General features: G+C 50.8%; 1 protein-coding gene across 4 annotated transcripts in view; it reads right to left on the bottom strand.

Annotated features, from left to right (window-relative positions):
- Positions 1-14319, bottom strand: part of PRPF3 (pre-mRNA processing factor 3) — an 18406-nt gene extending 4087 nt beyond the window's left edge. Inside the window, exons 1-12 of one of the 4 annotated variants that reach the window (XM_044449221.1) lie at positions 14198-14319; positions 12483-12649; positions 11690-11820; positions 8167-8214; positions 6078-6224; positions 5144-5227; positions 4288-4508; positions 3157-3469; positions 2585-2751; positions 1781-1863; positions 297-440; positions 105-204 (exon numbers count right to left, since the gene is read on the bottom strand). In XM_044449221.1, the coding sequence (XP_044305156.1) occupies positions 105-204; positions 297-440; positions 1781-1863; positions 2585-2751; positions 3157-3469; positions 4288-4508; positions 5144-5227; positions 6078-6224; positions 8167-8214; positions 11690-11820; positions 12483-12627 (1583 nt within the window). In that variant the 5' untranslated portion in view covers positions 12628-12649; positions 14198-14319. The remainder of the gene's footprint in view (positions 1-104; positions 205-296; positions 441-1780; positions 1864-2584; positions 2752-3156; positions 3470-4287; positions 4509-5143; positions 5228-6077; positions 6225-8166; positions 8215-11689; positions 11821-12482; positions 12650-14197) is intronic. The other 3 variants (XM_044449222.1, XM_044449223.1, XM_044449224.1) reach the window with 3 other exon arrangements.
- Positions 14320-16187: the final 1868 nt, after the last annotated feature.

Here is a 16187-nt window from a genome sequence, read left to right as displayed (position 1 = left end):
TAGAAATGTTATAATAATAATAATAATAATAATAATAATAATAATAATAATAATAATAATAGGAAGGTGCTACGAAATGGCAAACAAACAAACGTGAGCCTTACTTCTGCCTTTTAGCCATCTGTGCTCGAACATGCGCCTCTACTTTGGTTGGGTCCTGAACAGCTTCTGTTCCCAGAACTCGCATCAGGTTTGAAATTCGAACTGTAGGAAATTAAAAAACCAGCAGTCGTTAAACCGTCGTTCAAACCCAGGGTGCGTGTTTTTAAACCACCAGCCTGCTCCCAAGAGCCCACCTTTTGGTTCAGGAGGCGGCATGAGGCCCAGCCTCACTTTCTCCTGCAGCTCCTTCTGGGCTTCCCGGCGGGTCTGGCGCCGCAGTTTCTTCTGTTCCTTTTTGGTTAGATAGACTCCCAGAGTCACCGGCGTGTCACTGTCCACTGGGGATTGGGAGGAGGGGAACAAAACATGAACTCAGCAGCGCCGTGGCCAGATGGGGCTTATTCCCCTCACACTGCCCCTTCTCACTCACTCACTTATTTATTTAGAACATTTCTATGCCACCCCATTTGCAAAAAGCCTCGGGGTGGCTTACAAAACAAATAAACAATCATACAGATAACCTTAAAAACCCGAAGACATCTCGGCACAAACATAAAAACCAATAAATAAATACAATCAACAATTAAAATAACCTTTAAATAAAAAGGTCTTGGCCTGGCGCCGAAAAACAAATAACGATGGCGCCAGGCAAACCTCTCTGGGGAGCACATTCCATAGGTGGGGTGCCACTGCAGAGAAGGCCCTCCTCCAGGTACTGTGCCTCCTAATATCTTTCACGGAGGGCTCCCAGAGGAGGTTGTCTCTGCCGCTGATCTCAAGGGGCGGGAGGGCATATATGGACGCAAGCGCTCCTTTAGATGACCAGGACCCAAGCCGTTGAGGGCTTCATAGGTGATAACCAACACCTTGAATTGGGCCCAGACTTCAATGGGAAGCCAGTGAAGCTGACGGAGGGCTGGGGTTATATGAGAACAACGCCCAGTTCCCATCAGCAACCTGGCAGCTCTGTTTTGCACCAATTGAAGTATCCGGACCGTCTTCAAGGGCAGCCCCACATAGAGTGCGTTACAGAAGTCTAATCGGGAGGTTACTTCCCCTTTTATCGTTTCTCATATCTTGTGCTTCATTTATGTGAGGTGGCCTACCTCCCATTTGGGAAGGGTAGGCTGGGTTAAGTGCAAAACAGGTATTTTGCTTAAGACTTTTTAGCCGCTGTGAGGAGAAGCCTCCTTGAAGCACATCCGCTCCCTCCTGGCACCAGCTGAGTATTGCTTGCCGCATCTGGCTTCCTTAAAGGAAACCACACACTGGGCCAGGGGCTTTTATCCCAAGGCAGCGGTCAGGATCCTGGCAAATGAGAGCAAAGAGCAACCTGGGGCCTGCTGGACATGCTGTGTGGCCTGTCTGGGATCCCCCAACACCGCGGCAGTCCGACACCTGGAGGATGAAGACTGCTGGAGTCAGGCTTGGCCACATGCCGCCTGTCTTGGTCCCCCTTAGATCACCCCATATTCCAGCTGTCCACCTCCACCCTTGCAGTTTCCCTTCAGGGACACTATTCCCCACCTGTTTCCTTGGCCAGGACCCTTCTCTGCTAGGACAGTCTGGACATGCACATGGTGGGCAGGTCATGAGTGGAGCCGGAGGTCAGACTAGATGGCCCGGGAGGCCCCTTCTGATCTGCTCTGTTTCTATAGCACCAAAGTCTGAATTTTACCTGGTGGGTTCAGCTGGGCCGGATGCTCCACCAGATTCGTGATGCCGAAATAGTCCTCTCTTTTAAGCATTTCAGCAGCTTTTCTTTAAAAAAAAAAAATTATGCACGGATCAATGTCACCTCTGCAGAGGTTACCATCTGCCCTGGCTGATCCTTATGCTGTTCAGGCCCAATGCAAGCTGCTGACCCTATTTCATTATTTTAACATGCAGCTATTTGTAAGATCACCTTCAAGGGCTAAGCAGAGCCTCCCACCCTCCTGAAAGAACTTCCCAACATAAAAGCTGGTGAAAAACAAAACGTCAGATTCATATCGCCTAGAAAGCTCCTCTGTATGACCTCTACTTCTGCAGCCTACCACACAAACTTGAATTCTATTTATTATATTTCTGTACCACCCAGTAGCCAAAACTCTCTGGACAGTGCACAAAAATTAAAACCCTAAAATACAAAATGATCAAAGGTGTTATAAGTGAAAAAAAGAGTAAAACCAGATGCAGGAAAATATCTGAAAGCCCAGCATCCATTGAACAACACATACAAAACTAAAGAACTAAAAACTGAAAACTAATCTTGCTGTTGTTTTCTGTTGCCTTTGGTGCCTTATTTTAGTAATGGGAAGGCAAGTATGCCTAGCGTAATTTGAAGAAGCATGGCCTGTACATGCAGGAAATAAACAAAACCGGGACCAGAACTGGACAAGGGCTGCCTGCAGATAACCAGGCAGGCCAAAAGTTCTTATCTGGGAGATCACAACGAAGTTTCTAGGCAAGGACCACCAAAAGAAAAGGGACAGTGACTTACAAATCAATGCCGTTGGGAATGATATATGAGTCCCACCACTCCACCTCAGGGATGTCACCTTCCTTCAGCTCCTTCTTGGGGGTAATAAGAGCCAGTTTGGTAGAGGTGTGAATTCCAGTCTTCCTGGCAGCTTGTGAGATTTCTGCCTGGAGTTTTTCTAACTGGGCCTGAGAAGCAACAGAAGCCGTCTCAGGCATGCGTGAAGGAGGAGACACCTTTTAAAAGCAAGCTTCCCGAGAGACAGACATTTCCCCGGACAGGAATTCCAGCAGGCCAAGTGGGAGATGCTGAGGCTCCCAGGAGGGACGTGGGCCTGATTCTTCCGCTTTCCAGGTTGGGGCTATAAAGGCACCCTCATCTGGTCACAAGTGGCAAGCAGGGATTGCCTGGAAGAAACCAGGCGCTGGGAGATCGCCACTTCTCTTAGATCTAAAAGAAAGAATCCTCCCAGCACAGGAAGCTCGCGAGGGCTCCTCCTACCCGCCCTCCTTTGGATGACGGCAGCTGAGAGTGACCCTCTCCTCCTGCCCCATTCTCCAGGAGGGCGAGGCAGGGCCTCGAGAGCACCGTACCTTCGTCCGCAGCCTCTGCGCGATCTTTTCAAATTTGCCCTTGTCGTGGAACTTGAAGGTCCTCTTCTGCCGCTGAGCTGGGGTGATGGAGACGCGGGGATCGAAGTAGGTGTTGGACTCCATGTCCTCAGACGGCTTCTCTTTGAGCTGCTGCTTGAACTGCTCCCTCTTGACGGCCCGGATGTTGGCCTTGAGGGTGGGCATGCGGTGCGTCAGCTCAATCTCCTTGCCGGTGGCGTCCACTGTGCGGCCCTGCTCATCCAGAATCAGCGGCGTTGGCTTGGTCTGGTCCTTCAGCTCCACTTTCCTGGGCCAAGACATCCCCAACACAACTTTGGTTACAACGTAGTTCTGGTAGCACACCTGGGGCCCCCGGGATGCTGGCACAGTTTGAGCCTGCTCAATTTCAGCAAGTCTAAGGGACAAGAGATTCCGGGTTTCCATTCACCTGCCTTTCCCCCAAACAGGGTTTGCCTGGTGCCAAGGGGGTAAGTCATCACTAAAGGAAAAAGAGTACAGTAAGTAGCTCGAGACAGTCTGCTGCACTGCGGTCCTAGGGAAAGGATGGGAGAAAACAGCCCGAGGGGTTCCATGCAGCCCCAGGCCCGGCCTCCTCAGCGCAAAGCTGCAGAACCTCTGGCCCTCAGGTCTCACAGCCCGGCCCTAGATGGCTGCTCTCCAATCCTTCCCACCCTGCACTAATCCGGTAGTTTCCTGCCTCCTGTGCAGATGTTCTCCCATTGCAAGAGACTAAAGTGCCTTTCTGAAGGCACAGCTAATGGAAGCAAGAGCCTCAAGGTAAAATATGAGGGGTGTTTCTCCCCACCTCGCCCCTGGAGTACAGCCCCCAACAGCACTGGCTCTCAGGCTGGCAGAGGTTCTGCACCTGCTCCGGCAGGCGGCTGGCCCTGTGGCTCTCGTCATGAGAGACCTCGGCGGCCCTTTCCCCACAAGCCGCCCTTGCCAAAAACAATGAACAGCCACTCACTCACCAAGTGAAGAAGGGGCAGAACAGCTTCACAACTGGCCATCTCTGCCCACGAGAGCAAGCCAGGGGAATTTTAATCGTGCCCCCGACACGGCAGGCACGGAAAGGCACCTGCCACCCACACAGCGTGTTCCAATACTCACGGCGGTGCAATGCCCATGGCGTGCAGGTTGGCCAGCCCAACCATGTTGGCGTTGCCAATGAGCCCAGGTTTCAGAGCCAGCTGAGCCTGGATTCGAGCCTGCAGCTCGGCCGCCTTCCGAGCCTTCTCAATAGCATCGTTCATGAAGGTGGCAGCCTGCGAGGGCTGGATGGTGTTGCCGATGGGGAGGCGCTCAGCCTGGGTCGTCGCTGGAGCTTTAGGCTGAGGGTTTAAAAGAAGGAACATGCGTGGGGCATCGCTGGGAGTTGTGAGGAGGTTCTGGTGCCTGCCGGGAAATCTAGCTGACCTCAAGGGCAAGATGCAACCCAAAACAATTAGAGAACAGGGGCTGGGCGGGGTGCATGGACAGGGGAAGGGAAAGCACAGGGAGACCAAGCCGAAGGGTCCCGGAGCCCTCCTCTTGGCTTGTTGTGTTCTAGTGTTTGAGCCTTGTAAACCACCCTGGAACAAAAATGGTGAAGAACAGTATAACAAAGAGATCCTGACAAGTAATATTACCATTTGGCTTTGTATAGCGATTTTGCTAAATTAAGGGACATGAAATGGGAAGCAGAATTCTTCCCATGGGGAAGAACATCTCACCAGAAGAGCTCCTGCCTGACTCTCACAGCACTCCAGACCACCACGGGAAAGCCGCTCTAGCACTGGCTAACTCTTTGGTGCTGTGCTTGAGCCAGACCACTAGTGTCCCGTGGGGGGATTAAACCGTGACAGCAGCTCTGCTCTGCAGAGCAGCTGGAGCTGCTGCTGTTGCCACCTGAAGCAAAAAAGAAATGGGGCAAACTCTGTGGGGAAGCCTCTACCTCAAGGGGTCCTGCATGTGCCGGAGGCTGTACCTGAGGTGCAGGGGGACTGATGAAGCTCAGCTGCTTCTTCCTCTCCTCGATCTGCCGTGTTGCTGCTTCCATCATCTGCTTGATCTGAAGAAAAGAAAAATTAAAAACAACCTGAGTTTTTTCTTTCTTTCTGAGTACAAAATAGGTCTGCTTTGTCCTGCAAGGTTGGACTAGATGACAGCCAGGCTCCACTACTCTGCTGCAGATGTATGGCTATTATTCTAGAAAGGTAAGAGGGCGCTTGCCGGGCCTTTTGGCCCAGATCACTTTACCAGCCACACCTAGCGTGGAGAAGGCAGAAACGCAGACATGTTCTTCCCTGTTTCGTACTATTAGGTCACAGAGTCTTCCCAGGAAGTTGCTCGGTGGGAGATTCAGGACAGCTAAAAGGAAGGACGTCCTCAGACTGGCCCTAGTTAAAATAGTGCCCACTAGCAGAAGAGACAGTGATGGCCAACAGCTTAGATGGCTCTAAAAGAGGACAGGACAAATGAATGGAGAATAATGCCACTCCTGACTCTGCATCCAGAGGGTTCTGTGCCCCTCCAGGATCAAAGGCATTCAGGTGGTGTCTATCCTGCTGACCACTTCTCTAGTCCCCTGCTCTCTTCAGGCAGAGCCTTCCTGTACAGGGCTTCATCTACACACCAATGGCCAGATTCACAGGGAACGGAGTAAGTCCTTTCAAATATCTGAAAATGTTGAAACAGGAGAGCTGGAACAGCCTTTGCTACAATCTGCTCTCCTTCCCAAGAGCTCAGGGCAGCAGTCACGACCCTCTCCTTCTCCCCACCAACCCTCCAGTTCGCCTTTCACAGCGAATACCCTGTGAGTAGGTCGGGCGGACCGAGTGAGGGCTGGGGCTCGGCAGCCGGGTGGAACTTGAGGCTTTGCCCTCATCCGCGTGAGTGGGGGATCCCACTTCGAGACCCACCTGCAGCTTGGTCAGCATCCCCGGGCTTTCGGTTGGGGGGCCAGGGATCACCTCGGGCTCCTCCTCCACTTCTTCAAAGCGAGGGATGCGCCGCTTCTTGACTCCCGAAGACTCCTTGGAAATTTCGGAGTCATCACCAAAGACATCCTAGGAGAGCAGAACAGGGGCAAGCTTGGGCACTAGCCAAGATAAGCACCTGCACACCTGAAAGGGACCTGACGCTCCCAAAGTGAGGCAACCAGAGGAAGCATCCCGGAAGCTGCGTTCAAGGCCGAGACTCGGGCTTTGCTGTCCCTCCTGCAAGTGGCTGAAAACACACAGCAGCTGAACAGGGGACATGCGGGGAAGGGGAAGAGATCTTGCCTATGGACTTCTTGGGCAGATCTATTTGTGGATAAAGCTGCCAGTGGAAAGGGAACAAAGAGAGCGTTACTCACAAGGAGTCCAACAGCCTCAGGGCACCCCAAGTCCCCGGTGCAGTTAGAGCCATGTCCACCAGCACAGGCCAAGTGGAGCTGGCAGGAACTCTGTGAAAGTCTCCCTCACCTGGTACCCTCCCTCCAGGTATGCTGGCTTCAACTCCCATTACTTTCTGGAAACCATTTCAAATGATGTTTTTTGTACATAATCCCCCCTTCTTCCAGGGAGCTCAGGGTACAAGGCTTTCTCCCTGCATTTTTATTTGCACAATTAACTTGCAAGGTAGGCCAGGCCAAGAGAGAACAACTGGCCCAAGGTGACTGGCTGAGGAGGGACCTTCCCTGGTCCTAGAGGGCCTCTGTCTTAGAGGCAGGTGAGTTGGTGCCCTCCAGCTTATGGTTTGGACCACAGCTTCCACCTGCAGCCACGCTGAGCCGGGCCCAGGCATGTGGGAGGCGCCGGCTGCCAGCATGCTCTGAGCACCGCCCTGCAGGACCGCTCAGGGTCAACCAGCAGAACGCGCAGAGAAAAGCGATGATCCTGCAGCCGGCACATGATGACAGGGAAGGGGCAACACCGCGGGGAAGCATCTCACTTTCCACCAGGAAGCTGGCAGGGCATTTTCTACCACATACTTTGCTCCGACCTCCCACCCCGCTCCACACACAGTGACATAAAACAAACGCTGCACAGAAATGAACAGTAAGAATCGAATTTGCAAAGCACACAGATCCTTTACAGAGAAGAATGACCATGTTTGTAATCCATCTACAGAACTTTTATTATTGGGCTGACTAAAAATATAAGGAACAGTTTAAAGACAGAGTCAAGTGCAATGACGCATCCAACCTCCTTGAGTACTTTTCAAGCCAAACAATTTTCTGGTCCTTGTAAGTGCAGGGCAGGACTGGCGCAGGAAGACACTGCATCCACGGCTGTCAGCCCGAAATGCCGTATACGAGAGGGGCAGCCTTTGCTTAAGATCAGCGAGAGAGCCTCAATCAACAATGCACCTGCTGCCTGACCCTGTGAAAGCATTCCAGGGCCAACAGCAGCCATTTCAAAATGCTCTTCCAGAAGTGGAACTGATGAAGAAATAGATCTAGTTATTCATGGATTTTTTAAGCTGGAGTGGGGAAAAGACCATGGGGAGTAACCTTTGGTGCCACTGGCAAATGAACGCAGATATAAGCACATGGAAAACGGCCGTTCGAATCACCCCACTTTGTCAGCAAGAGGTCCCTTCATCAGGATGGGGAAGAAGGGTTGAGGAGCACCATCCTCCCCCAGCGGATGAAGACAACAGATCCCTTGGCACACGCGAGTCCTGTGGGCCCCAGAACAAAAGGAGCACAGCGCCAGCCTTCAGGCTGAATGATGCAACAGAACTCACAGAGGTGCTAGAAGGAAGTATTTCTTTCTAGTACTCAGGTCACAACTGCATGTCCTTCCGTTGCTTTGCAAGCGCCAGCTGCAAATCGCAACCGTTGCTTCTCGTGAAAAGCGTACTGCCGTGGGAGCGCAGTCTCGGCACTGAAATGCCTCTCTAGACAGGACTCGCTCTCCTCGCCCCTTCCTGACACCTGCGTCTGTGTTGGCCCGCGCGCACCCTCCGCCCCACCCCCCCAGTTCACTCCACTGCGCTCAGTCAAGGAACGCGAGCTCCTACCTGCGGTATCTTTGGGAAGGATGCAGCCCCGCTTGTGGGAAGAGGGTGCTATGTACAAAGAGAAACAAAATATGTGTGTACATACAAACCGTCAGCAAGAGTTAGCTGAGCTCCCTTCTTCACTACTGATACTCTACAAGGACAGTTCCTCGTCCACAAACAGGGTACATCACGGAATACCTACAAGTTCAAGAGAAAAGGCTTGCCCATAGTATAAAATGTGCAGACAATTTAGTTGCTGAAATTTAGTTCTCTCCGTAGTAAGGTATTTCCATGCTAAGTGACACAATTTAGATAGACTGGGAATAATGCTGTTTTTATAAACTGGTGTGGATCCTTCCTGACCATTAGACAGAAATATTGTCATCAAAGACTGGCTGTTGCTGGATTACATGGATCTGTATGCGAATATTGCTTCTGGCTGTATGGTTGGGGGATTAAACGAGCTGAAATCCAAACCATTTGGAGTATACCAGGTTCAAGAATACTGTCCTAAGCAAAGACATGAGGGAGAACCTTCTGGATGAGAGACCTATACATTTATGACAGCATTTCAAACCTTGAAGGGGGTAGATTACAGAATGCAAATTCACAGAGCTTCAAGCATCTGGAGCCCATTGAGTCTTGGCCATCAGCCCAAGCAGGTTCGACAAGGTTATTCCAACAGGCCAAGAAGGGCACCAACAAACTAAGGGGGTGCCTATTTCAAGGGAGCACCAGGTCCACACATTACATTCCCTGGTGCGTGGGCTGTCAGAGCCACAGTGCAGTAACATTCTGGGCTGAAGAGGAGCTATGGCCAAGTGCAGAACCTGCAATGTGATGCATAAATTTCTGTGCAGGGTTAGCTTGTGCCAAACTCAGAGTGAACCACGCAAGGTTATTACCAGCCACTCCCCCTCCTGGGAACAATGAACCGCCTTAATTAGCCAGCCTTACAGAGCAGAAACAGGCTTTTCGTTCAGTGCAGCACCAGAACGACAACACGGGGGTTATTTGACATAGGCTGAGATAGTCTCACCGTACCTGGAGCACCAGACTGTACTCATTTGGGGGATAAAGGCATGGTTGTTCACCGGGTGAAAGACAATCACTGGAATCAGGCCCGGGAAGTGGGCAGCAGGAAGAGAACCTTTGCTAGCACACCTTCAGTGGCACACGTGAAAGAGACAGGAACTCTGGCAGCTCCTCCGACCACGTGGCACAACTCTTATGCAGACCACCGCACCTCTTCTGAGCTTCACTGCTGTGACCAAGACCAAAAGGAACCCCTCCTCTGAGCCAAAAGGGTCAAGCAACAGACCAGGTACAGATAACCTTTTGGCTGTGGGCACACTTGGCAATTTGAAGAACTGCCCTGGGCAGCACCACAAAATGACTGACTTCAAAGGGGTAACAAAGGACAAGGGCAAAGTGGAAGCCAAGCCCGACGTCCAGGGCACACTAAAAAGCAGAGGGGACATGACAAAACCGTGCAGAGTTATGAATCGTGTGCAGAAATGGGACAGGTTTATCTGGAAACCAGTGCAGGCCACCCATGAAGCTGAATGGTGGGAGATTCAGAACGGACGAAAGGAGGGCTCGACACAGACCACGCCAGGACGCACTGCCCCAGGATGTGGTGAGGGCTGCCAGCTCGGATGGCTTCGGGGGAGGGTTTAAACAAAGACAGAGGGGACAAGGTTATGAATGGCTACTGGCCACCACGGCACTATGCCGCCTCCGGGAACAGAGTCAGCACGCCTGCAAATTACTAGTTACTGGGGAACATGGATGGGGAAGAGCTAGCAGGCTCATACGCGGCTTCTGGGCCTTCCAGAGGGCACTAATTGGCCACTGTGGGACATGATGCTGCATGAGGAAGGCGCCCAGGTGCTCTTATGATGAGAGTGAAATAACCAGGCCTTTCAAGAAGTTTAAGAGCAAAATATTCAGTCTATTATTCGGCGAATGGGGCGGCATAGAGTAAATAAATATTCTCTGAATAGTTATGATTACCCATGGCCAAGAAAGAGCAAATGTGGGTCAAAGATCAGATGGCCAGATCACTGTACCCCAGCATTTCTGGAGCCCAATAATTTGGGGTTGAAGGCATTTTCTCCACCCTGCCATTTCCAATTTTATAACAACAACAGGAAAAGCTTGTAGGAAACACAAGTAACTCATCAATGACTGGCTTGTAAATTAGGATGGCACTGAAGAGTAAGGAAAAGGGACAAAAAAATTAAGCTTCAAGATATGGCCATTACCTAACTCAGTCTCCTGGTTACTGGGTCAAGAAGCAACGGCAGTAACAGAGTGATCTGCCTGCTCAGTTTTGCAAGCCCCCTCCCCAGATTAATCAAAACAGTAAAAAAAAAAAAAAAAAAAAGACCTCTCTGCATCATGCAAGATTGGCTTATGAAACCCACCTTCAGTGGCTTAAAGGGAAGGGTTCACAAATTAGTGCAGGAGTAGGCAAGGTCTCCCAGCTGCTGGGGGTCTTACCAATGCATGGAGCCTCCATATTCTAAAGTCATCTCCCACTCAGTCCCACTTGCAGGGATGGTGGGAAGAACTACTACTTTCATGCTCTGTTTGCTGGCTATCTGAAGTTAACTGTTCAAGGCCAGGCTAGACATGCACATGGGAGGCATGTCGTGAGCGGAGTCGGCTGGAGCTGGGGTCAGACTAGATGGCCCGGGAGGCCCCTTCTGACTCGCTCTGTTTCTATGTAACTGCTCTGCAGTTTTAGGAAGGAGTGTACTCAACTAGAAAAAAGAAGAGGTGCTTCAGTTTGTACGATAGCATATGATTGTTCACTGGAGGACTTCAGGTAGATCCAGTCAAGACGTTTAACCATGGGGTCCCAAAGCTATTTCAAAGGGGGCAAAAACAGTCTCTTGAAACACATCTATTGACATGTCCCTCTCATGCAGTCTGATCTGTTTCTATCAGCACCTGCACCCCACCCCAGTCTTCTCCTGCCTTCATTGTGGCCTGCACTGATTTGGGGACTGGAGAAGTCAGCCTAACAATACGTCATCCCACACTGGGCACCTGGATGTTGAACACACAAACTCCACCAATGTACCTGTTTTGTTGCACAAGCACGCAGGTAAGGGTAGTACGGCAAATTCCTGTCTAGGCAAATTCTTCCCTCGGCAAGCTAAGAGGGCAGTGTCCCGCCTCCATAACAAGATCAGCTTCTCAGGTTTCACAGACGTGAACAAGAGAAAATAGGAACAGCAGAATATCTAAAATGTTAATCTGTGATCTGCTCTGGCCACACCTCTAAGATTTGGGACTGATTGAGATGGAGAGACTGCATGGTATTAAAGAAAACTCAGAAAGGATTCCAGATACACACACTTAGTAAAATATTCGAGAAAAAGGCCTTTTCTCTTGAACTTTTAGGCATTACAGCACAAAGCCCTTTCTGGAAGAAGGAAAAACAGTGAAGCAACGTTGTCACACACAACTGGCAAACTCTTGTCAACAGTACAATCAGGAGTGGCAAAACCCAATCAGGAGTTCAGCTCACCTTCAGTTCCCTCTTCCGGTTCCGGTCACTGTTCGACTTAGAGTGCCGGGAACTTCGGCCTTCTTCGACTGCTTCAAAGAGCTTATCAACAAACCGCAGGGTGGAATCATCCAGGAAGGGTTTAAGATGATCTAGGGGTAGAAAAGAGGAATGTAAGAACAAAGGAGGTCAAAGGAATTCCTCCCCAAACAACCATCGCTGTCCCTGTACACCGTGGCCTCCAGGAGGCAACCAAAGAGATATGGTGTTTCCCTGTACAGAATACCTGCCTGACACAGCAACCTCCGCAAAGCAACCGCCACCTTCTCAAACCATTCCTGTTCTGCAAAAAAGATCTCAAGTAACTCTTAATGGAACCCTGCCTTGACTTCTTGCACCGCTAATGACTTCCCTCAAGGAAGGGGCTGAGCATTTCCTGGCACCTTCCAGACATGCTGACTGGGGCCCATTGTCTGAAACACCTGGAGGACTCCAGGTTACCTAAGCTGGCTCTAGAGTTGGCAGGCCACCTGCCAAGGCTGGATAAGAAGGGCAGACAGATGATCCTCAGCATGAATGGCTGCCTCACAAGCATGTAAGAAGGGCAGGTGTCCCACAGATCTGTGACAGAGCAACTGCCTTTCATGCAGATAGTCCCAGATCCAACTTCTGGCAATGCTTCCAGATAGAAGAATAGGCAGCCAGAGGTGGGAGAGAAGCAGGGCAAATAATCCTCTGACGGGTCTGTAAGTTTCTAAGTATGAGTTGCTAAGGCTGGTGTTGGGATAACTTTTACCAGGGAGTAAAGACTTACCAGCTGCTTTCTTCTTGTCCATTCCCTTCCCAACACAGTTTAGTGCAGCAGTGACAACAGTGGGCTCAGAGAAGCCAAGCACCCGCTTCACTGTTTTCTCCACCCATGGCTTCAATTCATCCAGCTCCCTCTTGGAGAGCGCCATCTTTAAGAAAAGGTGCCTTGGCCTGAAAGGAAATGCATCTGCCTTGAGTGCACTGGCATTACATCATCATTTACCAAAAAGACCCAGACGAAGGGGAGAAAAAGAACAAGACTGTTTCTTTACATATCCCTAGCCCTCAGAATCAAAACTACGAACATGACAAAGCACACACGTACCTCCTACCTTGCACAAGCAGGGTACCTTTCCCACCTCTTCCTCTATGGCCCACCCACACCACATAGGTCTGCCTCCAACCACACTAGGAACAGGATTCATAGAAAACCCTCCCCAGTCCAGCCCAACACTGCAAGGAGGCAGTTGCACCGTGCAGTGAAATAAACTCACCTGTACTACAGATCCATCAACTTGTACTAATAATGTTTTAACATTAGTTGATTAGTAAGACCGTATACTTTCTTAAAGAAAAGAAAGATTGCCTTAAAGAAATTGTACCACACTGTACCAAATAATAAAAAGTTTATTTTAGCTTCTTAAAGCAGAAAGAGCTTAATTTATTGGATGACTGGTCAAAACAGTCCACTTTTCCATGGCTGAATGAAATCTAGAGTCACACATCCAGTTATATATTTAAGCACACCCTGAAACTCCATAGCAAGCTGCTTTTCACATGAAAACCTAGTCCAGGCTTGAAGTTTAATGCGGGGTGTGGGAAATCTGAAGGGTAGCAGTCATGGGGAAAGGAAGGAACAAATGTGGTCCAGGGATTTTATTGTTACTTATTCTGTATTCTTTCTGTATGTAAATAGCTTTTATGCCATGCTTTATACTGCATGTAAGGTTTTACTCTTTCTGCAAAGCACCCAGAGACTTTTGACTACTAAATGGTATAGGAATGAAGCCAACAAATAAGCAAATGTATAAACAAAATGTAGTTAAGGAAAATAACAAAAGCGATAATGAAAGAAAGGACCACGAGATGGGAAAGCATTAATGTATCCCCAAATGAAACAAAGAAAATGCTACGTTACTTGAAGAAAGAAATGTTTATGTTGCCCAATTTTTCAGAAAACGTTTTTTGCCTTTCTCGGGGATTTTTTATCTTCCTTCAGGTACTTCCTGAAGCAAGAGGAGCGGCCCCAGCGGAAAGGGGTATTCATAATACAAACACACGCATCAGTGTTACGACTTGGAGCACAATACTTCGGTAGGACGGGGAGAGGACGTCGCAAATGTGGGCTGGATCAACACGAATAACGCAAATAGCATTAGCAATAACGACAGCAACAGCAATGCACGCCTTCAACGTGCAGTGCGTCTACAGCCTTACGTGGGCCGGCCTTTCCGCGACGGGGCCCCTCTGAAGATAACTTGGGCTACAGTCCCCGTCACCCTAAATGCCATACGGGCTGGGGATAATGGGCACTGTAGCCCAATACATCTAGCAGGTACCAGGCCGGGGAGGCTGATCTTGGGGACTGCTGGGGAGGGGGGAAGGGGGAGGGGGGGAGGGGACTCCCACCCTCCCCTCCCCTCCCCTCCCCCCTCCCCCAGGGGAAAGGCCGAGCCCCCTCCCGCCTGAACGCGCCGGCCCCTCCGCCCCGCCACTCACCCGGTGGTCGGCCCGGCGGCCTCTCTCCTCAGCCAGGCAAGGCCAGGCCAGGCCAGGCCGCGCCAGAGGCTTCCACGGACGGAGAGGGAACGTCGTCGGCGCGCGGAGCGGAAGCGGAAATGGAGGGAGCCAGCACCAGCGAGTGCGCAGGAAGTGGTGGGACAGCGGGGCCCGGAAGTGGCTCTGACCACGGAGTGTGCGCCACTCGCGGAGGCGGGACCGCCCGGGTCGGGGGGGGGGGGGCAGGGCGCCATCTTTGAAATTACATTAAATGGCCGGGCGCCGCGCTGTCAGGCGGCTGCGGCGTCTTCATCCTCGCCTTCGAATTAAAGATCAGCGGGAGAGCTTTTTGAAAGGAACGGCCGAAGCGCTGGTGGCTGGGTCGCGGCACCCATCATTCCTGCTGCTGACTTGCTGGCTGGGGAGCGAGAGGGGAACCTGCCTTCGACGGAGCCGGGCCACCTCCAGCTCGTCCGGCAGCGGCCGCTCTCCAGGCTTCCAGGCCAGGGCCCTTTCGCAGCGGGAGCAGGAGAGGCTCTCGGGGCTCGAATCTGGGATGCGCCGCACACAACGCACGTGCTCTCCACCGAGCGGTCCGAGAAAGATGGCATGGCTTGTCCAGGGATGTGGAACATGTGCCCCCAGGGGTTGCTGGGCTGCAATTCCCATCAGCACCAGTCAGCATAACTAATGGATAATAGGAATTGTAGTGACAGCTGGCAGGCCACAAGATCCCCACTCCTGGTCTGGGCCCTACTCTTTACAAATTCCCTCCCACCCCTGGCCAGGGGCACTATAGCCTAGTGACATCACCCTGCCAACAAAAGTGCGTATAGTCAAGGCTATGGTTCTCCCAGTTGCAATGTGTGGCTGTTAAAGCTGGACTATAAGGAAGGCTGAGCGCCGAAGGACTGAGGCCTTTGAATTGTGGTGCTGGAGGAGACTCCTGCAAGTCCCTTGGACCACAAGGCGATCAAACCGGTCAGTCCTAGAGGAGATCAACCCTGACTGCTCTTTAGAAGGCCAGATACTGAAGATGAAACTCAAATACTTTGGCCCCCTAATGAGAAGGAAGGACTCCTTGGAGAAGACCCTGATGCTGGGAAGGATTGATGGCAAAAGAAGGGGACGGCAAAGGGTGAGGTGGCTGGATGGGGTCACTGGGGCAGTGGGTGTGAGCTTAAGTGGTCTCCGGTGATGGTGGAGGACAGGGGGGCCTGGAGGAATGTTGTCCATGGGGTTGCGATGGGTTGGACACAACTTCACAACTAACAACAACCCCACATTGCAGGCTGGCCAGTGTGCCTAAATGAAAGCAGCTCACAACAATCCCAAAATGCAGACTGCGATGATTCTATCTTGTGCTGTAAGCTAAGGATGGGGGACTGTAACCCACCGGTATTGTTTACACATTACATAGTCAAGGAAACACACTGAGCATTTGCGGCCTGTACAATACAGTGCATTCCCAAATTACAGTACAGTAGCCTGTACCGAACCCCATTGTTAATACAGCAGACTGTATTATTTATTTAAAAAATTTCTAGGCCGTCCCGTACCGACGTCTCGGGTCAGTTGAACAATATAAAATGTGAACTAAAACAGTGTCCTGTAGTTGGCAGGCAATGGCATAACCCAGTGTCACTGTCATATTGCCAAAGGAGGAGGTTGAATCTGAAAATTGGTTGACAGTCCCCAAACGGAGGCCAGTGATTATTCCACTACTGGAGGAATGGGGCTAAAAGAGCAGGTTACAACAATTTTGGAGTTTAGCACACTTTTCTTCAAAATCCAGATATTTTACAACACAAAGAGTTGTTAAATAGCATACTGCAAGATATCTACCCAATGCCCCAGCCCACAGCAGGTCATTTTTTCCCCATGGAGTTTTCCAGAAAGAGAATGTCTGTCTGAAACAGGCTTCAGTGTACAGCAAAATAAGTAACTTCTAGTTAAAAACTGCAGTTCCTTTAAACCCTTAATGGATGCA

Source organism: Varanus komodoensis, unplaced genomic scaffold (genome assembly GCF_004798865.1).
Source record: "Varanus komodoensis strain SLA01 unplaced genomic scaffold, ASM479886v1 scaffold57, whole genome shotgun sequence".
Lineage (NCBI taxonomy): Eukaryota > Metazoa > Chordata > Lepidosauria > Squamata > Varanidae > Varanus > Varanus komodoensis.
Note: the sequence above shows the minus strand (reverse complement) of the source record. Positions and strands in the feature narration are given on the sequence as shown.